Raw genomic sequence first — 22,253 nt, 5'->3', positions numbered from 1 at the left:
TTTCAAAAAAAACAATTTTTTTTAAGTTGTGTAATCCCTAAAGCTCTTTCCTAATTGCTCCAGTACATCTGTGAGATATTAAAACCATGTGTTGAGATCAGTGGGCTAATTATAAATGGCATAGACTCTCAACTGGTTAAGGCAGGGAGCAGCTAAGCTCTGAAGACTAAGAATGTCCTGAGTTCAGTCCCTATTCCATGTTGAGTTTAATGATCCCAGTCATCCCACTAACATAGGGAAATGAGTTGCTGTAGTATCTTTGGGTTAAGATGTTGGAAAAGTCTCTCTGTGTGCCTTTGACAAATCATTGTTCAGCACATGTTATACCTTCTGGGCTTTGGTGACTCCAATATTAGTTTTGACGCTGTTGCTGCTGTCTTTTCATTCTGTAAACCCACCCAATGACCTTTACATAGCCTCACAAATTAGGACAAATATGACCTATTTATGTAGGCCATAAATAATGAACAATTGCACTTTATTTTTTAAATATTCTTTTACAGTCAGAAATACCTGCTTTTGTTGTCCATCCCTCATTGCCCATGAACTGGGTGTCTCACCAGGGCCATTTCAGAGAGCAGTTAAGTGTCAACCACATTCTTGTGGGTCTAAAACTCATGTCTTAGCGAGTTTTGAGAAGATTTGTAGCTCAGGTTGAGGTTTTGGATGTAGGTTTGCTCGCTGAACTGAAAGGTTCTTTCCGGACGTTTCGTTACCTTACTAGGTAACATCTTCAGTGGACCTCAGGCGAAGCAATGCTGAAAATTCCTGCTTTCTATTTATATGTTTGGGTTTCTTTGGGTTGGTGATGTCATTTCCTGTGGTGATGTTATTTCCTGTGGTGAAGTCACTTCCTGTTCCTTTGCTCAGGGAGTGGTAGATGGAATCTAACTCGGTGTGTTTGTTGAGAGAGTTCCGGTTGGAATACCATGCTTTTCGGAATTCTCGTGCAGTCTTTGTTTGGCTTGTCCTAGGATGGATGTATTGTCCCATTCGAAGTGCTGTCCTTCCTCATCCATATGTGAGGACACCAGTGAGAGAGAGTCGTGTCTTTTTGTGGCTAGTTGGTGTTCATGTATCCTGGTGGCTAGTTTTCTGCCTGTTTGTCCAATGTATTGTTTGTTACAGTCCTTGCATGGTATTTTGTAAATGACTCATGTCTAAAGCAGACCAGCTAAGGGTGACAGATTTCACTCCCTAAAGGACATTAGTGAACCAGATGGGTTTTCACAACAATCAATGGCAGCTTCATGGTCACTACTACTGAGAACATTGTGGTGTGATCTGAGAGTGTGCCCCCACAGGAATAGCCTGGATATTTGGATTAACTGGTAAGAGTCAGGAGATGAGGAAATTGGCAGGAAAAGGAGTATAATAACCCATTGAGATTGTTGGTTGACTCTATCCTCTTTCGAATTGAATGACCCCAATGACATTGATGTGGAGGTGCCGGTTTTGGACTGGGGTGGGCAAAGTCAGAAGTGACATGACACGGGTTTGTAGTCCACCAGGTTATAGGTTCACCTGACAAAGGAGCAGCACTCCGAAAGCTTGTGGTTTCAAATAAACTTGGACTATAACCTGAGGTCATGTGACTTCTGACTTTGCCCAATAATATTGATCACTGTTATGCAATTGTTTTTGTTTAATCTTTCATGGAATTTGGGTGTCACTGGCTAGGCAAACATTTGTTGCCCATCCCCAATTACCCTCGCTAGGTCATTGCTGTGGGTCTGGAGCCACCTGTTAGGACAGACCTGGTAAAGGTGGCATATTTCCTTCCCTAAAGGACATTAATGAACCAGATGGGCTTTTGCAACAATCAGAGAGAGTTTCTTGGTCACCATCACTGGTACCCAGATTATCCCAGATTATTCCAATTTCATGGTGGGATACAAGCCATGCTCTCACAGCCTTAGCCTTGCCTCTGGACTACTAGTCCAATGACATTATCCTGCACCACCATCCCCCAATATTTCACTGCAGTTTTGCAGTGATTTATTGTAAAGTTACATTGAGGTAAGATATGTTGGGCAATCAGGAGGAGAAAGCCTCACTCCATTTCATTTGTCAGTCAGTTCAACATCAGTGTTTAAGCATTCAGAGTAGCAACTCACAAACTGCAATATAAATATCAAAGGCACACTTGGATACTGTGAAGATTGAAGATTTATCTGGATGGGTTAGCTAAATTGAATTCTAAGCCTTTCATCTGTATTTATCATTTGATCTTTTAAACAGAACAATGCACCTTATTTCTCTAACAGTGATCTTACCAGGCAACAATTGTTAGGAATTAGAACATTTTTCTATCCAGTAAGAGTTACAATACTTCATCTGTCTAAATGTTATTATTCCTGTAATCAATTTTGATAATAACTTGGGTTTCACATTAAAAAGAATTAGTGTTAGATTAGAAGTCAAATCCCAGTGTGATAGAATTCTAATTTTGAGCTCTGTCCAAGTAAAATGGGAAGATTTCTGTCTGTTTTAATTGACTGCTGCTGCTTTTAAAAAGCCTTCACAGCTATAAAGAGAGAGTCGCAATAATCTTGAGGAGTAGGAAACGGCCTATTTAAAGAATGCAACAAATATCTGTACGTGCATAAAATTACAATGTCATAAAACAATAAATACACAAAGGATAAAACTACCTTTTATAGTAATGTTAGAACAATAGATAGTTAAATAAGGAGTTCATCCTACTGTGGGGTGGCATAGTGGTTAAAACTGCTACCTCCCGACACCAGGGACCTGGATTTGACTCCAGCTTGAAGAGACTGTCTTGGTGGGATTTCCTGTGTGACTTTCCTCCCACAGCCCAAAGAGGTGCAGGCTGGGTGGATTCGCCATGGGAAATGCAGGGTGACAGAGTTACTCTGGGTGACATGCTCCTTGGAGGGCTCGTGTGGACTTGCTAAATGGCCTGCTTTCACGCTATTAGGGATTCTATGATTTTATTTCTTGTGTTACAGCCAGGTGAGGAGGGGTTATTTCTGTTTCCACTCCCAGCTCCCACCTTTGTTTTGTTGCTACAAATATCTTTTCTCACACACAACTGTATGACACATCGCTGAAAACATATTGTCACTCAGTCAGAATTATGGAGTCAATTGCAAGGTTTTCTTGCGTGAATGAAAGAGGAATTTAATTGCTTACTATTTTCCAGAGAAAAAAACCCACCAAATCTGACACATACACAAACACAGGTATAAAGTTTAAAAAAGGGAGAGTGGCAAGTCCAGTAAGAAGATAAAATGTATGTAGTTTCAATATTTCTTGAGACCTTGCATTGTTTTAGCTGAACCTGAGACCACTGCTGATTTACAGATGTCTAGTATCCTCAGCAGGACCTAAACATGTTTACTCCTTGAGTTCTTAGTTGAAGATGTTTCTTTGCTTTGTTTCATCACTGGTGCTGGCTTTTGAGATGATGGGGAAAAAAACAGGAAAAGAGAGAGAGTTTTCTACTCCTTGCTATTACCAACCCATTTTCCTTTATCTATGGCTCTGGCAAGGAACTGTGGAAACATGTTCATTTATACATTCACAAGTATGATTTCATTGTCTTTCTAAGCTCAATTATTGCAGTCAAACTTTCATGAAACTTACCAGTCAGCTGTAAGTTGAAATAGAAGATGTGCATTTCTCGATTCCTAACTCAGTGACTCATTTCAATGTCGTTAGATAAAATGGTAATTTTAGTTCAGACAATTTTGTTTATTCCAAATTAGATTCCTGAGCTTGCCTCAGTCTGTGGTCAGGTGACCACTGCAGCCATTTTAGGTCTGTGTTTCTTCCTTTTAGAACCCATTGTAGTCCGTGAAGGTCTCAGGTGGTAGAAGTTTAATATTGATTCTCCATATTTTACAACTATTGTGACCTTTGCAACAAATTCATTTGGACTTGTTCTCCATTCATCTTGTTAGAGTCATAGAGTCATAGAGATGTACAGCATGGAAACAGACCCTTCTGTCCAACCTGTCCATGCCAACCAGATATCCCTCCAAACCCTTCCTATTCATATACCCATCCAACTGCCTTTTAAATGTTGCAATTGTACCAGCCTTCACCGCATCCTCTGGCAGCTCATTCCATACATGTAACACCCTCTGTGTGAAAAAGTTGCCCCTTAGGTCTCTTTTATATCTTTCCCCCTCACCCTAAACCTATGCCCTCTAATTCTACACTCCCCAATCCCAGGGAAAAGACTTTGTCTATTTATCCTATCCATGCCCCTCATAATTTTGTAAACCTCCGACGCTCCAGGGAAGGCAGCCCCAGCCTGTTCAGCCTCTCTCTTTAGCTCAAATCCTCCAACCCTTGTAAATCTTTTCTGAACCCTTTCAAGTTTCACAACATCTTTCCGATAGGAAGGAGACCAGAATTGCACGTAATATTCCAACAGTCGCCTAACCAATGTCCTGTACAGTCGCAACATGACCTCCCAACTCCTGTACCCAATACTCTGACCAATAAAGGAAAGCATACCAAACGCCTCCTTCACTATCCTATCTACCTGCGACTCCACTTTCAAGGAGCTATGAACCTGCACTCCAAGGTCTCTTTGTTCACTCCCTAGGACCTTACCATTAAGTGTATAAGTCCTACTAAGATTTGTTTTCCCAAAACGCAGCACCTCACATTTATCTGAATTAAACTCCATCTGCCACTTCTCAGCCCATTGGCCCATCTGGTCCAGATCCTGTTGTAATCTGAGATAACCCTCTTCGCTGTCCACTACACCTCCAATTTTGGTGTCATCTGCAAACTTACTAACTGTACCTCTTATGCTCACATCCAAATCATTTATATAAATGACAAAAAGTAGAGGACCCAGCACCGATCCTTGTGGCACTCCACTGGTCACAGGCCTCCAGTCTGGAAAACAACCTTCCACCACCGCCCTCTGTCTTCTACCTTTGAGCCAGTTCTGTATCTAAATGGCTAGTTCTCCCTGTATTCCATGAGATCTAACCTTGCTAATCAGTCTCCCATGGGGAACCTTGTCGAACGCTTACTGAAGTCCATATAGATCACATCTACTGCTCTGCCCTCATCAATCTTCTTTGTTACTTCTTCAAAAAACTCAATGAAGTTTGTGAGACATGATTTCCCATGCACAAAACCATGTTGACTATCCCGAATCAGTCCTTGCCTTTCCAAATACATGTACATCCTGTCCCTCAGGATTCCCTCCAACAACTTGCCCACCCCTGAGGTCAGGCTCACCGAACTATAGTTCCCATTGTTGAACAATATTAATTTCCAGTTCCACATCTTCAATTATTTTTTCCTGTCTAGTTATGGCTTTCTTCAAGTCCACCTCCTTCCATGACATTTCCCATGTAAGCATACCTCTAGGACATTTTAAAAAATTAATCCCCTTTGTGTCTTTGGGACATTCAGCATTCATTACTCATTCCGAGTTGCCCAGTAAAGCTAACAGTTGTGGGCTACCTTCTTGAACCACTATTCATGATTTGATACAACAATTAGATTTTCTGGACTACATCAAAAGTCAAATACAGTAATGTTAGATTAGAATCCAATCTAGACCAAAAGGGGTAAGAATACCTCACCACCTTCCTTAAAAGATAATACCTTTTTGCTGGCAATTTGACAGCTTCATGATATTTTCACTGATACCAGTCTTCCAGTTCATTTCAAACTGAATTTAAATTCTAAAGCTGCTGTGGGATTTGCACTCAGTTTCCCTCAATTGCACATGTAACGGTGACTATCATACTCTCAATCTTGAGTATCTCAGCACAGTTCCTTTCAAGATTGAGGACAGTAGTTTTCAGTCTAATACATAATGTTTCTCGATGCTGACTCTCACTGCAGCTGTGGTATATATTGTGTAAATGCACATAATACAGTTAGAAACTAAATGGTAAGCTATCATAAGGGAGCATTTCACAGCCACAACTGGAAAAGCATGTCATGTCTAACTGAACCAGGAGGAGACAATCAGATGTAGTCTGATTTGGAGCTGCTAGTGTTTGCCTGGGGCGTCCAAAGTTAAAATCAGACAACACCAGGTTATAGTCCAACAGGTTTATTTGGAAGCACTAGCTTTCCGAGCGCTGCTCCTTCAACCAAACACTAACGCTTCCAAATAAACCTGTTGGACTACAACCTAGTGTTGTGTGATTTTTAACTGATGTAGTCTGAACTGTTCTTATCAGCAGCCTGCAAGAATTAAACAGAGAGTTCTCTATGTCTAAGCTTGGAGGGCGAATGTTCAAACATCACAGAGCACGCTTATCATCCTTTTTGTAATCTTTAGGGACTGCATTTGTCGTCCAATGGGACAAGGTCTTCCTGCCGGACCTGGAGGACATTGGAAGTTTCACCTTTCAGGCCATGTTGTGTCAAGAAGGACGGATTGTTTTCAGCTACAAGGATGTGAGTATATGAGGGATAAGCTGGAACGGGAAAGCAACTTGCTCCACCCTGAAACATAAACCTGAAAAAAGACTGATGAGATGGAATATGAGGAAAACAAACCTTGATTTCAGTGGTTATTCTATTGACTAGCTTTTCATCAATTCCTCCTCATCTACTGCCAAAGAACAGAAGAAAGATCACCAACACTTCCTGTTTTTATCATAGAAAAACAGTCTTCTGACCCCAACAAAAAAACAATAGACCCTCACTTGCTTAAAAAAACCTGTTAATATTCATGATTTGGAGGTGCCAGTGTTGACTGGGGTGGACAAAGTTAAAAATCACATAACACCAAGTTATAGTCCAACAGGTTTATTTGGAAGCTAGTGCTTCCAATTAAACCTGTTGGGCTATAACCTGGTGTTGTGTGATTTTTTTAACGCTATTTTTCAAACTTTTCTTAGTTCAATGGAAGGGTTATTGAAATGCTAACCCTGTTTCTCTTCCCACAAATGTTCCAGACCTGCTGCATATAGTCTACAAAGTACCCTGATCTATCCTTTCCAGTCCAAAATGGATAAAGCTCACACTTGCTTACAATGAACTTCATCTGCCACAGTTTTGCCTATTCATTTATTCTAACAATAGTCAGTCACCTACATTTTTTATAATTCCGCCTAACTTTGTGCCAGCAGATAATTTGGGTACATGACATTCTATGGGACTATAACCTCATTCAGAACTGATCATTGTGATTTGATTCCAACTCTGGAGACATTACTTCACGTGTAAAGAATTGTTATTAGCTTTGTTTAATAGCTCTGCACTTGGAGCTGTTCTGTGATTTTGAAATGAGAGAATTGTGATTGAAATGCTCAAACATTAATATTGATGGTTTATTCTAACGAAGCTTGTAGAAGTACTTATACACAGTTGCATTCTTATTTTTTTTTTAAATATTCTTTACAATAGAATAAAAGAAACAAAAGTCTGAAGTATTTTGTTTCCATGATAAAATGTACCGGGGATTGAAGTCTTAAGTCGACTGGGTTAGAATCAAGAGCTCCCAGACTGGTGTAGAACAGCTTGGATATAAAGCAGCAAAATTCTAAGATTTTATCTTGGGAGATAACAAGATAGAACACCCATCAGCATTAAAACAATGTCAAATTTGCACACATCTAAATATTCTGATATTCTGATTTAGCATTGGTCTAGCAAAATTAAGAACTGCACTTTGTCAAACCTTCAATCAAAACAAGAACACAAATGGGACTGAGACTTGGGTATTTGGGGGCTGGGTGTCAGGGAGAAGGGGTCGTATACAGCTATTAGGAAGCTGGTCGATAATATAAAGGGAAGATCAACCTCACTCTCTCTTCAGGTGCCGTGCCTTGAAAAGGGCATTGGCAAACATGGACTCCTGTGTTGGTCAATGGTTATGCATGGGAGAATAATGCAAGAACCTCTGAAGATGGTAGACCAGTAATCTATCCCACTTTCACCACTTGCCACTTGTGTTTTGGAAGGATTTACAAGCCAATCCTCAACTTGTTGGCTTGTTTGTCAAATCCTGGAGTGGGACTTGTACACTACTAACTCAGAGTCAGATATGTTGCCATTGTACCAGAAGACCTTACAATTGAAGATATACATTCTTGGTCTTATCAATGTATCCCAGTATCAGAGGAGAGGCACATTGCCTCCAGAGAAAACCTTTTCCCGTTTCCACATCTGACAGTTTAATTTATGGTTAGATTCCCACTCTGGATTCATGCTGAATTGGTACTGGATCCAGATTTTCACAAATCACTTTGCTGAGAACCCCAGAGTCAGCAGGAAAAACAAATCTGGTCCATCAATCTTGAAGGCTAAATCAACACAGAAGATGAAGTGCGCGAACAACTACTCAATTTGAAATCCTTTTTATCTCCAGCTTCTTTGTAGTAAACCTTTAGCATGGAAACAATCGCTTGTTGAGTTGAGATTTATTTTAATGAGTCTTCCATCAATATTTTGCCAATCACTTGTTCTTTTCTTTGACAGTTCAACAGAGCTTCTGTTAACAATTCCGTGATGAGAAACCTTCATTAGACACACACAGGCACATGCACACACACATGCAAGGACAAAGTCCTGCAGTTTGAAAAATGATAAAGTAAAAATCGGTGTTTGATTCAAATATTGTTTCCAAATCCATTAAATGACTGAATTTCAGGTATTTTCCTTAATCTCTGTTGCACCATCGGTATGGGGGAGAAAAAGCCGTAGCTTCATAGCTCCATGGGTAAAGTGTCAGGGAGAACAGACTGGGAGCTTACGTAGATGATGCCAATGGAGGGGCATTAATGTTGCTCTTTAACCTGTTCTTCAGGTTCCAATAATTGTGACTCAGATAAATTCGGCAGAGCACCCTGTCAAAGTGGGACTGTCTGATGCCTTCATGATAGACCACAAGGCACCGCACGTTCCTGGTAAGTAAACTGCCTTTCAAACCTGCTCAATAAGTTAATACAGCAAATGAAACTTAGACGCCAGAGTCAATTAGACTGACTGTCAATCGGCGAACTTTAGCAATGCCTCCATACGCCCTCCCTTCGAGCTTTGTGAAGAAGTGTTTAACTGATGGTTCCTCCTACTGAGGAAACAGCCAGCCTTTTGGTGTAAGTACTTTGTGCACAGGTGGGAAGAGAAACAATTTACATGTCTGTTGAACATTTAATGCAGTGAGTGTTCTCAGACACTTTGTAAGGTTTGTGTGAAAACAGGTATGCAGTACCAAAGGAAAAGGAAAAACTTGCAATTTCTTGGAGGGTCAGATTTGTGGCTAAATGGCTTACTTTTGCTTTTAAATTCCTTCGAGGCTAGACCACCAAAAGTAGGAAGTGAAAAGGTGGATTTTAAGGTGGATGTTGAAGTTGGCGGGGTAGGTGGTGATGTGGGTGGGGGTCTTACAATGTTTTAGGAGGTGAAGCTATTGTCACCACTGGGGGAAATCATCGAATCACAGAATCCCTGTAGTGTGGAAACAGGCTCTTCGGCCCAACAAGTCCACACTGACTCTCCAAACAGTATCCCACCCAAACTCATTCCCCTACCCTATTACTCTACAGTTACCCCTGACTAATGCACTTCACTTACACATCCCTGAATACTGTGGATAATTTAGCTTGGCCAATTCACCTAACCTGCACATCTTTGGATTGTGGGAGGAAACCAGGGCACCTGGTTTAGGATGTTGGGGCCAGAGGCAGTGGATTGGAGTGACGTCGAGAGGGGATGGTACTGGAGGAGGTTACTGAGAGAAAAACAATTGAAACAAGAAGCAATCTAAACATAAGAATGTCCATTTAAAGCCATGGAACTGGGAACAAGGGTGGTATAATTCGAAATTGGTGTATGATAGAGTTACAGCAACAAAGCTTTGGAAAAGCTAAAGTTTCAGTTGGTTCTAGGATGCAAGAATGTTGGAGGAGTGAAGTGGGGAGCATGGAGGAGCAGAAAGGACAGGCATTTTGTTTTTGTCGTACACCCTCACATTATAGATTTGCAGCTCCAAGTGGAAGCACTTCCATTAGCCACACAAGTTCCTAGTTTAAAGACCTTTTTCTTCCTCAAACGTTAAATTGCTGTTTATTAGGTAAGTAGACCTGTAAGGGGCAGATAGTATAACTGATGATCTGCAGGGTGAGATAAAATGGACTGAAATGCTCTTCCCCTCCAAAAGGGAATTTTAAAGAATGTATCTTCTGCAAATATGTTCAATATCTCTTTCCTGGTGATCTCTGGGTTTGGCAAGGTAAGGAGCACAATGCAGGATTATGAAGACTGTTAATGCAGTTAGGGACAGAGCTCCAGGATTTTAACCCAACAATGAATAAAAGGAGGCACTATATATTCAAGTCAAGATAGCTTGTGACTTTTGGAGGAACTTTCTGGTTGTTGCTGTTCTTGTCCTTTTATGTGCTAAAGGGCTTGTGAGAAAAACCTTGATGAGTTCCTGCAGGTGCCACCCTATAGATGGTAAACGTTGCAGACTTGGTGTGCCAGTGGTGAAGGGAGTGAATGATTAAGGTGGTGGGTAGGAGTTCAATCAAGTTCTGGGTGCTGTTGGATCCATGCAAGTGGAAATTATTGCATCACAAATCTTGTGTCTTGTAGACTGTGGCAGACTTTGAGAAGTTCAGGGGTGAGTCGCTTTTCCAGATCTCATGTTGATTTAGTTTTCTATTGCGTATCCGTGCTCATCATTTTCTATCACTTTCTTATATGTTCACGGTGGATCCCACTCTCCCTCAGGTAAGGAACTCCTGTTTGATCATGTGTTGGCCTCTCCCCACTTTCTTGATACCTCATGCCAAAGGTCAACCTAGAAAAATATTACAAGTAGGAAACGATTGAATTGAAATCTCGCTCTCAAGAAGAAGTTGCTGTACCTTTTGTGCAGTGAGACTTTGCTGGTTTATTGGTTTTTTAAGACCTTTCTGATGAAATGTGCTTCGTAACAATCATCTTATAGAAAGTGTCTTGTTGAAAAACAATTCCATTATCTTAATTTGCTTTCTTTGGCAAGCTTCTGTTGTGACCCAGTTATTTGCACATTCTCTGTTAATCAACAGGGTGGCTTCAGACTGCTCCCAGTTTGCAACCATCAGCATTTTCCTTATCCCTTGACATGACATGTTGTTTTTATTTTCCCTGTCTGACCATAACATTTGAGATGCATTAAAATCAGCTTTTATTGTTTTAGACCCATTGCAAATTGTGAGTGCTGCCAGAGAACAAAGTAACCCAGACCAGACTGATGGGTCACATTAAGCTTGAAATATTTTTGCAGAGAAAATTCTTCATTTCAGGGTATTAAGATATTATCTCTGAAGTTTACAATCTTTAAGAAACATTGTACTGTTGTTTATTTTGAGTTGACTTGAATTGCATCCTGCCACTATACTGAGGAATTGGCCCATCAATAATCACATCCTGCTCAGTAAACTCCGAATCTCTTAGAGACAGTGTTGGGGTGGTGTGGAGTTGTTGTATTGCCATAGTCTTACCAGACCATAGGGGCTGCTCTCTGATTAGAGAGAGTCCGACTGGTGGTGATTTAACCTGAAGGCCACCAGACCTCAGATGAGGGAAGAGGCTGAGAAGGAGAGTCCGTTGTGGTAACCTCAAACTGGTGATAGGAATTGAACATTGGCATCACACTGCTCTGTAAACCAACAATCCAGCCAACTGAGCTGAACCGATTCCTGGTGGTGGGGGCAATGGAGGGGAAGCCACATTTGCATTGCACTCCTCCAGAGGATTGGACCCTGCCGAAGATGGACAACACCGGGCAAGAGAGATCTCAAAGTCTTGAATACCGATGGCTTTTGTTGGGTGTGGGCCAGTGAAAAGGAATTTGGAAGCAGTCAAGATCAAAGAAATTGGTCACTTTACTATATTTTATGCATACTTATATATGTATGAATACTGGCAGACTTGCAGGCAACACATTAAAAAGGAAAATGGATTGAACAATTCAGTTTACACAAGGAAGAGATCATTCATCTGCTCCTGCCCCAATGAAGCAAAAAGGGAATAATGGTTGTAACACTTTTGTGGAGCTGCCACCAGTTGTGCCTTATTGAGATTCCTGATCAGGACCGATTGTGATAGGATTGTGTTTGCATCCTTGGATTTTGATTTCCATAATTAAAAAGCTTCCAGCCCAAAATAGCCAGGCACAGTGGCTCAGTGGCTAGCACTGCTGCCTCACAGCACTGGGGACCTGGGTTCAATCCCAGCCTTGGGTAACTATCTGTGTGGAGTTGGCATGTTCTCCTTGTGACTGTGTGGGTTTTCTCTGGGTGCTCTAATTTCCTCTCCATGGTCCAACAATAAGGTCAGAAGTCATGTGACACCAGGTTACAGCCCAGTCGGCTTTTTTTAAATCACAAGCTTTCAGAATGCTGCTCCTTTGTCAAGAAGAGCATGTAATTTATAGGTGAAAGAGATCAAAAGATCATACAAATGGAGTATCAACAGGCCAAACAATAACGAGAATGTGAGGATTGCAGGTTCTGGAGATCAGAGTTGAGAGTGTGGAGCTGGAAAAGCACAGCAGGTCAGGCAGCATCTGAGGATCAGGAGAATCGACGTTCGGACAAAAGTCCTTCATTAGGGGGGAGGGGGGTGGGGAGGAAGTTAGCTGATCCTATCGTATTCTCACCCCACTCCCCTCCCATTTATCTGTCCACCCCCTCGGCTCATGAGTTTCATTCCTAATGAAGGACTTTTCCCCGAAGCATCGATTCTCCTGCTCCTCGGATGCTGCCTGACCTGCTGTGCTTTTCCAGCACCACATTCTCGAGGCCAAATAATAAGCCTCTGCAGGTGATCAAAGGTGTCAGATGGTGTGAATAAAGTGTCAACAGCTGTACAGCAAGTGAAGGGATGATGAAAAATCTGATTATTTGAGGCAGAGACATAATTACAAAAATAAGGCGGTGCTGGAAGCAAACCATATGGCTGGAATGACATGATAGGTCTAAGAGTTACATGCTCAGGGTCATACCTAAGTAGTGAGTAATCCAAAACTGTACAAACTAATTAAGATAGAGATCATAACAAGTTATCAAGGTGATGCTGCTTAAATGAGACAGTGAGGAAGAGTTTACAGATCCAGAACAGTGTGCCTGGGTCACATGTGGCATGGTGGCTCAGTGGTTAGCACTGCTGCCTCACAACGCCAGGGACCCAGGTTTGATTCTGGCCTCAGGTGACTGTCTGTGTTTGCACATTCTCCCATCTCCGAGTGGGTTTCCTCTGGGTGCTCCAGTTTACTCCCACAATCCAAAGATGTGCAGGTTAGTGTTTAGGGATGTGTGGGTCAGGTACATTAGGGCCAGGGAAAGGGTCTGGGTGGGTTACTCTTCAGAGGGTCGGTGTTGACTTGGTTCCATACTGTAGGGGATTCTATGGTCACAGTTGAGACCATGTTCATGGATACAGAACTTGGCTATCAGTTTCTGCTCGGTGATTCTCCACTCCCACCTCCCTCTGCTGTTAACATTCTGTTTTACATATGAAAGTTGGTGATTGTGGGGTTTTCTCCAATTGAAAATTGCACTTGTCCCACTATCCACTCCATTTGTTATGTTATTATGACCTTGTATTGGGGGCTGGTCAACTGATTGCCTTCTCTGCCTCTATTTGTTTGGCTGTGACATTTCCTCCAGATAAGATTTCACTGCAAGTTGGTTTTAGATGATTCAGTCTTGACTTGACTTGCCAACTGGCTGCCCTGTCATTACAATTTGGTACATGCCCCCTGCCAATTTGAAACGGAGCGATGTGAATCCGATTTAACTGCTGGTCTCTACAGAGTTTTTCTCCCCCAATTGGGTGGGCTATAGCTGCAGTACAGAGTCCTCTGCACCCTGCTTTCAGATCCTTGCCCACTCTCACCCCTCACTATTTTTGTATCCTTCTCTGACAGAACAGCCATCTGAAATCTCTATGCTCCTCTCATCCCAGCCCTCAATCATAATCACTCCATTAGTGGCTGCGCTATTAACGGCCTATGAGTCAAGTTCTTGAATTTTGTTCCCGAAGGGCTCAGTGTTCTTCTCTCACTTGTGCAAATATCTCATTTTGTGTCTGCATCTAATATTTTGTATGATAATGCTCCTGTGAAAGACCATTTTACTCTGTAAGGTTACCATATAAATACAGATAATTAGAAGTAAAGTCAGCAATGACTCCTGCCTAGAGAGTGTCTGGTGGTCTCTGCTCAAACCAAGTGTGGGGCAATTTTACCGTGTCAACAGGAAGTGGTCTGGAATGAGGTGTCAACACCATTTGCCCATTTCCATTGGTTTTCTAACGGGAGTGTAATGTTCTGCGAGTTGTTAAATTTGTGGGTGGGAATAAGATCACATTCCATTGTAATGATGTCTGCAATCATGTAGTTTTGTTGACTGTTAAGGTTGCACATGAAGAATTTTAATTTAAGTGAGGTTCCATGGGATGGTTGCTCCTATAAGAATTCAGGATAGACCATTTAGGATGGAAATGAGGAGACATGTTTTTCACCCAAAGAGTGGTGCACCTCTGGAATTCATTACCACAGGAAGCAGAGATGCCAAAACATTGAATGTATTCAAGAGGCAGCGAGATATAGCACGTGGGAGTAAATTGGATCAGAGGTTATAGTGAGAAAGCAGGATTAGGCTGTTGAGTTGGATGATCAGCCATGGTCATGATGAATGGTGGAGCAGGCTCAGAGGGCCGAATGGTCTCCTCCTGTACCTATCTTCTATGTTTCTATGAATGACCTTATCCCTATTCTAAGCATGTGCCTTTAGGAAAACAAAACTGGAAAATAAGTGGGTGGGGTTCAAAAAGATCAGCTTCTGAATTATTTTTATTTATTTATAGAATATTGCAGTTGCTGGTAACGACACTTATTATTGTCCATCCCTAATTGCCCTGGAGAATGTGATGTTAAATTGCCTCGTTGAACTGCAGCATTCCCTGTGATGTGGATATATCCATGGTGCTTTTGGGAAGGGCGTTCCAACATTTTCCTCCAACAATAATGAGGGGATGACACTAAATTTCCGAGTCAGGGCATCCGGAGGCTTAGAGAAGAGTTTGGAACTGGTGTACTCCTTTGAGTCCGCTGCCATTGTCCTTGTAAGCAGTGAAGTTTGTGTATTTGGATGATGCTATTGAGGAAGGTAGGGTTAGCTCATTTCCCTTGAGCCTAATGTTTCAATCTTCAAAATGCTAAAGAGATTCAGCTTCAGTGACCCACTGCCAAAGATCAGAATGTTCTTCTATTAAATTAAGGCATTCAGCAAATTTTAAGTTCTAATCACTGAGCACGTTGTAGCCAAATAAAAACCATGGTTTGTCTCCAAATCATTTATTGGTGTTGGATTGATCCAGCACAGAAGGAAATCATTTGATCCATTGAGCCCAAAGTTGAACATTTTCACCGTGGACTATTTAAAATTTTAACTTTTTTTAACTTGATATTCAAGTCCTCCTCATTTTTTACAATTTCAGCCAATCAATGATACCTTCATGTGTAAATGTCGCAAGCATGAATTAAATCACCTGAAATCAAGCCTACTCTTTGCCTCCTGTTACTGCTACATTCTTTTCAGTTGGACGTGTGGGGTGATATCGAGCAACTGGGATGCAGCAGTGAATGGGGTGCAGGGCAGTATAAAACTCTCCATGCACACGTGCTACAAAACATGAGGCTGGAAATGTTCCAGAGGAATACATCTGACAATTTACTTCCCTGCACATCCATCTCCCCCCACTTCTCACCCTCCCACCCTCACCCCTCAGTTGGACTGACAGGCTCCCTGTTCTCTCTGTTGAGGTGTGATTCCCAAAACTGGACCGTCTTCTTCATGCGGGTAACCTTCCAATATGATGTTAAACTTCTCAATGGGGCATCAATGATCCCAGGCATCTAGCCAGGTCAGAGTTAGGGTAACTGCAGGGTTCCCTGCCCAGTATGTATTCCTGCTCAGTAATACCAAAAGCAGCTTGACTGCACATTCACCTCATTGTTCTTAGTGCAGTGTTGCAGTGTGAAAACTATTTGTCAGTTTTTCCCATTCAACAAAACTGAGTGTGTTTCAAATGTAACTCATTGATGCAAAAAGCACACTGGGGTTTCCTGCAAACCCAAAATGTTCAGTCTGACGATAAGGAGACACTGACATGGGACTGAGATGAAGTAAAATTCCTTCAAGCAAAGGGTTGTGTGCCTTTGAGATTTTTTTACCCCAGAGAGTTGAGGATGCTCCATTGTTCAAGGCTGGGAGAGACAAACTATTTTTTATGCTTCAGAGATATGGAGGGTAGGTGGGGGAATAGAGTTGAGGAAGAAGACCACAGATTATCTCATTGCACCATGGGGCAGGCTTGACAGGGCAAGTGGTCTACTCCAACTCCAATTTCTGGTCTTCCTGTGTTCTTCTCTGATCTGATGGTGTGTCAAGTGAACCTTGCCCAGCGTATTGATTATTTAGTATGCGTTAGCCTTGAACATTGTGGATAAAGCTTGCACTTTCTGATACACAGTAAAGCTGAGTTCTTAAAGAAAAATAAGAGAATGTATCCTTCTTACTTGGACAGACATCCCCCTGCACGAAAACTAGAAACTGATAGGTCAAAGTTTCTTCTATTTTTGAGAAATAAGAGCTTACAATTCTTTGAGTGCTTGTATTCTATGCTTTGGACAGTTAAGTAAAATAATATCAAAATCTATTCAATTAAGCAGCGTTGGATTGGAAGGATTGCTAGTGAATATATCTTGGATTGCCAAACCAATGAAAAAAACGCTACAGTTTAATTATTAAGATGTGAAAATTAATGGATTTGAAGATGAAGACAAGGAGAATTGAGTTCTAGGGTCACGGTGTAGTTTCGAATAAAATAGAAAGCATGAGTTCAGAACAGATATACAAACAACCTCGGTAATCCGAACATCGATTATTTGAGTTTAGGATTATCCGAACAAGATCTCAAGGACCCGTAAAAGTTTTATTAAATTTAAATAAAAGCACAGCGAGAGCAGGCGGTGAGAGCAGGAACCGAGTCACCATAGGAACCCTGGTCCTGCTATTGCTGTCACCATGGGAACCCTGTTCCTGCTATTGCCTCTGCCATGAGAACCTTCATCAGTTATCCAACAATCAGTTATCCGAACAAAATACTCACCGCCCATGTTGTTGGGATAATTGAGGTTGTTCTGTAATTTCAACTAAAGCTGCTCAAGGCAGCTAAGGGATGATTAAGACTAACTTATAAGGTAAAAGGTGTGTGACATTTGAACTGGAAAGTTAATGGATCTCCTGTGCCAACAGTGAAGATACAGTGAAACCTGTGAACTATAGACATCCAGGGAACAGGCATTGCTTGCATTTTTTACTAAGTTGCCTGCATTTTCCACACACATATTTTGCTATTTGCAGTTTGTGTGGGTGTGTGTAGGTATTCATCAGTGGATGCATTTTACCAGTTGAATACTTAGATATTCCTATAAACAACTCTCTTCCTTTAGAAAATTAACCATTAATATTTAATTAATACACATGCAGATTGGCAACTGGTAAAGTTCTGGCTAGTGGGAAATGTGTGTAGTTGCAGGTTTGACTATTTAATTAGTCAGTTTAAAATGAGGAAATGTCCCTGAGATTGCATTTTGTCAGTTCAGTTTCCCTGCATTTTTACCATCATGTAATAATTCTGGTGCCTGTCAAAAATGTTGTGATATCAGTGTTGTGCTGTGAGAAACCTTTTCCTTCAGGTCCCATGTCAGGCTAACCTAACTCAGGAATAAGCACAGAGTAGTGTTCTTTCTGGTCTGTCCAAACGGCAGTCTCAAAGGAACGAACTTTAATACATTGGTATATAACTGTCTCATTTCCCATTCTGTTGAGTTGAGGTGGCTAATTATTACTACTTTTGGCCAGAACTTTGTTTTGTGCATCCATTCTTGTCAAGCTGAGACTACTCATCTCAGATATATGATGCTTACAGTAAAAGGTTATCAATAAAATTTGATTTAATTAATACATAATGTGTAATAGTCTCTTTGCTCATATATCAACTATTAAGACGAACTGGGGTAGCGTGCTGTAGATCGATCTCCACTATTCCCAGAATTGTGCCAAATGTTAATGTTTTTTCCTAAGGTAACCAGAATGCACCAATTTACCCAACTTTCAGACTAAGATTGAGAGGAAACATGGACTGTGTTTCTATACTTAATAAAATTTAGTTACTTATTAGAAGCAATTAGACTACAGCTACAAGTAAACTGAGAGGATCTATTAGGTAAAAACAATGACTGCAGATGCTGGAAACCAGATTCCGGAATACAGCCTGTATTCCTGATGAAGGGCTTTTGCCCAAAATATCGATTTTCCTGTTCCTCGGATGCTGCCTGAACTGCTGTGCTTTTCCAGCACCACTCTATTCCGGAAGATAGAAATTATTAGTAAATAAGGCTGCTAACCAGAACTGCACACATGGAAACTAGATTGCTGGAGAAGGTGGAAACACTGGAAGATTAGTTCAATGAACTTTGCTTTCCAATTCTGTTCTTGAGATGATCATTCTTCTAGCCAGGCCCTTGACATTCAATTTTTATATATTTATATATGGAAACTTCCTCTGATTTCTAACAAGTACAGATCAACTGATTCATTTGGAAAGGCTGTACAAGACATTGGTTCGGCCACTTTTGGAATATTGTGTGCAAGTCTGGTCTCCTTCCTATTGGCAGGAGGTTATGAAACTTGAAAAGATTTACAAGGATGTTGCCAGGGTTGGAGGATCTGAGCTATAGGGAGAGACTGAACAGGCTGGGGACTGTTTTCCCTGGAGTGTCGGAGGGCAAGGGGTGACCAAATAGAGGTTTATAAAATCATGAGGGGCATGGATAGGATAAATAGACAAAGTCTTTTCCCTGGGGTGAGGGAGTCCATAACTGGAAGGCATAGGTTTAGGGTGAGAGGGTAAACGTATTGAAGAGACCTAACGGGCAATGTTTTCACACAGAGCATGGTCTGTGTATAGAATGTGCTGCCAAAGGAAGCAGTGGAAGCTAGTACAATTGCAACATTTAAAAGGCATCTGGATGGATGTATGAATAGGAAGGGTTTAGGGGATATGGGCCAAGTGCTGGCAGGTGGGACTAGATTAGGTTGGGATATCTGGTTGGCATGGACAAGTTGGATTAAAGGGTCTGTTTCGGTGCTGTACATCTCTATGACTCTATCTCTGATGTGTCTATTCAAAAGTCACAGCTCCCAGCAACTGCATGAGGAAAAGTTTTCTTCAAGTTCAAACTGTTTTTTTTACTGCAGAGAGCAGGCAGCTTTTGCTGGGGAGAACAACTGCACACCCTTTTGAGTCTTTCTCTCACCCTCTCTCTGGCTCTCCCTCTCTCTCTCTCTCTCTCTCTCTGTGGCTCTCTCTCCCCACCCACCCACCCCCCCCCCCCCCCCCCACCCACCACCTCTCTCTCTCTCTCTCTCTCTCTCTCTCTCTGGCTCTCTCTCTCTCTCTCTCTCTCTCCTCCCCCCCCCCTCTCTCTCTCTCTCTCTCTCTCTGTCTCTCTCTTTCTGTCTCTGTAACTTGTTACTAGTACCAACCTGCTCAGTTAGCTGACCAACCATCAATATCATTTGTGAACAACTCCTTGGCTCCTAATTGTCTGTATATGCAGGAATTCATAATAGGTATAGAATTCCTTGCTGTGAAATTATACAGTCCTGCTGGTCAATCTCTATTTTAAACACCGTACTCTCTCATTATAGTCCACAGTTTTTAAAGAATGCAAAACGTAAAAAGACACAGTTCTTACACGACAAGCTCTCATATTCATGGATCTTCATTTACATATCATCTTTTCAGACCACAGGCAGGTATATTAACAACATTGAACAGGCATTTGGACAAATACATGGTTAGGAAAGGATTAGAAGGATATGGGCCAAATGCAAGGAAATGGAGTTAGCGTGGACAGACAGTTTGGGCCAAAGGGCTTATCTCTATACTGTAGGAGTCTATGACTCTACCTCAAAGTATTTTACAATAACTTACTTTTGAATTTAGTCTGTCATGCAATGTCAGAAATTTAGCAACTGCTTTGCATATTACTAGCTCCCTAAAATGTGATTATAAGCAGATAATCTGTTTAGAGTTGTTAATTAAGGAATAAATATTTGCCAAGACTCTATGGAAGGATTCCTACTTTTGTTCAAATGATGAAATATTTTATATTACTTAAGCCCACAGACAGTGCCTTGATTATACATCCCATCTGAGCTACAGCTCTCCAACATTTCCTCACTTGTTGAAGTGTCAGGGTAGATGATTTCTTCATCTCCTTAGAGTAGGACTTGAACTCACAACATTCTGACCAGGCAAGAGAGCTACCTGCTGTGCCAAGCCTGACACTGTGCATGTTTAAAGGTGAGAAAATTAGCGACAACAGGTCAGCTAATGTAAAAAGATTAGCAGGATACATCTGTTCCTGACTGTCTGAAGGAAAAACTAATTTGGAGAGCAAACCTTTATTTCTCAGCTGTTAAACATATTTACGAAGTGCAAGGTCAGGTCAGTTTCTATTGATGGTTTGTGATGAATGCTTAATTCTTCAATTACATTAAAAGGGAAAATGTAAAAACACAAATGACTATGAGCTAATACTTTTTCTTATTTTAATGACTACCTGACAGTTGTGCAATTTCACATGTTAGCCACCATTGAAACCCGCCGAGCATAGAAACCTAAATGGGGGGAAGAGATATTCCGGGATATAGGGTCCTTACAAACAGTGAAATTGAGAAAGGATGGAAGTTAGGGATGAGTAACAAATGTTGGCCTTGTCAAACATTTAAGATGAAAGAGGAAAGATTTAAAAAGGACCTAAGGGGCAACCTTTTCATGCACAGGGTGGTGCATGTATGAAATGAGCTGCTAGAGGAGGTGGTGGGGGCTAGTACAATTACAATCCTTAAAAGGCATTTGGGTAGGTATGTGAATAGAAAGGGTTTAGAAGGATATAGGTCAAATGGGACTAGATTAATGTCAGATTCCTGGTCAACATGGACAGGTAGGGACCCAAGGGTCTGTTTCCATGCTGCACATCTTTCTGACTCTCTATGTCCATAAATCTTCATTGAATAAAGTAATTGATAAATGACAGGATTATAACAGTAGATTAAAAAAGCTTCAGCAAGGGTCATCAGGCAAGCACTGGAATCATGATAGAGTTAAAGAATAACAAAGAATGCAAGCCTTAAGGGGTTACCATCAGAGTTCCTGATAGTAGCAGTTCTTGGAGTGTGCAGCTGGAAGAATGTAGAGATTAAAGATAGTGCAGCAAAGCAAAGTGATTATAATGATAGATTCGAATGATCACCTTGACTGGGAGAAACCAACCACCTAAAGTAGTGAAAGCAGTGTATTTCTAGAATGAGATTGGAACAATTTCTTCAAAAGCTTTTCATCTTGTACTCATCAGGGTGATTCGCAAAAAATACCAGTTCAAGGAGAAAACCAACATTTCTACTACAGGAGAGGAGAGTGCTGATTGGTTGGCAAATGCACTCTGGTAACGGAGTTGACTTGGAGAATGCATCTGTTATAATTTCTTAGAACAATAGGCTGGCAATTCAGGCACAACACCCAATTTTCTAACACAGCGCGGTCAGCAAACTTTAAGCTTGTGGGACAGGAGATAATGTAGATATGGCCGCCATAGGGACCCTGTTATGGTGCAGAGGTAGTGTCCCTTTTCCTGGACCAGGAGGTTACCTGCTCCAGAGAAGCACAGTAACATCTCTGAATAGGGTGATTAGAAAAAAAATCAATGTTGTAACTCAGCAAGCCCTGTTGGGTACAGTGGTAAAGTATCTACCCATGGACTGGTTGATTAGAAAAATAGCCTAAACTTTCTTTTTTAATTAGATGTGGCAATCAAATGTACTGTTTCCAAGTCCAGAGATGACACCAAGCTAGGTGGGAATGTGTGCTGAGAGGCAAATATATAGCGTTGTTATCTATTTCCTTCTTAAAAAGGTTAGACAACTCTGACCAGAATGTTATGAATGAATTTGCTCAGGTGTCCTACAATACCAAAGTGGTCCAACCATGACGAACATAAGCCAGTACAGATGTAAAACACTCCCAATTTTATTAGGAAAAAAGTTACATTAACTTTTAATACTAAACATACTATCTCTGATTTTCTATGGCCCCATATGCTTATAATATTTACGGAGTCTCTTGTAGATTTAAGCTGTTTCTCTCTCTCTCTCTCTCTCTGTCGCTAG

The 22,253-nt window shown here is 41.2% G+C and overlaps 1 protein-coding gene and 1 long non-coding RNA gene across 2 annotated transcripts in view; one reads left to right on the top strand and one right to left on the bottom strand.

Moving 5' to 3' along the window:
* The window catches only part of LOC140465709 (plexin domain-containing protein 1-like), a 274,629-nt gene that overhangs the window by 137,439 nt on the left and 114,937 nt on the right, over positions 1 to 22,253 (top strand). Inside the window, exons 6-7 of the mRNA XM_072561360.1 lie at positions 6,293 to 6,411; positions 8,768 to 8,867. Coding sequence (XP_072417461.1) covers positions 6,293 to 6,411; positions 8,768 to 8,867 — 219 coding nt within the window. The remainder of the gene's footprint in view (positions 1 to 6,292; positions 6,412 to 8,767; positions 8,868 to 22,253) is intronic.
* LOC140465710 (uncharacterized) overlaps positions 1 to 22,253 on the bottom strand; it is a 74,069-nt gene that overhangs the window by 44,923 nt on the left and 6,893 nt on the right. The gene's annotated exons all lie outside the window — the stretch shown is intronic.

Source organism: Chiloscyllium punctatum, chromosome 42 (assembly GCF_047496795.1).
Source record: "Chiloscyllium punctatum isolate Juve2018m chromosome 42, sChiPun1.3, whole genome shotgun sequence".
NCBI classification, from domain to species: domain Eukaryota; kingdom Metazoa; phylum Chordata; class Chondrichthyes; order Orectolobiformes; family Hemiscylliidae; genus Chiloscyllium; species Chiloscyllium punctatum.
The sequence above is the reverse complement of the archived record's forward strand: the minus strand, read 5'-3'. Positions and strand labels throughout refer to the sequence as shown.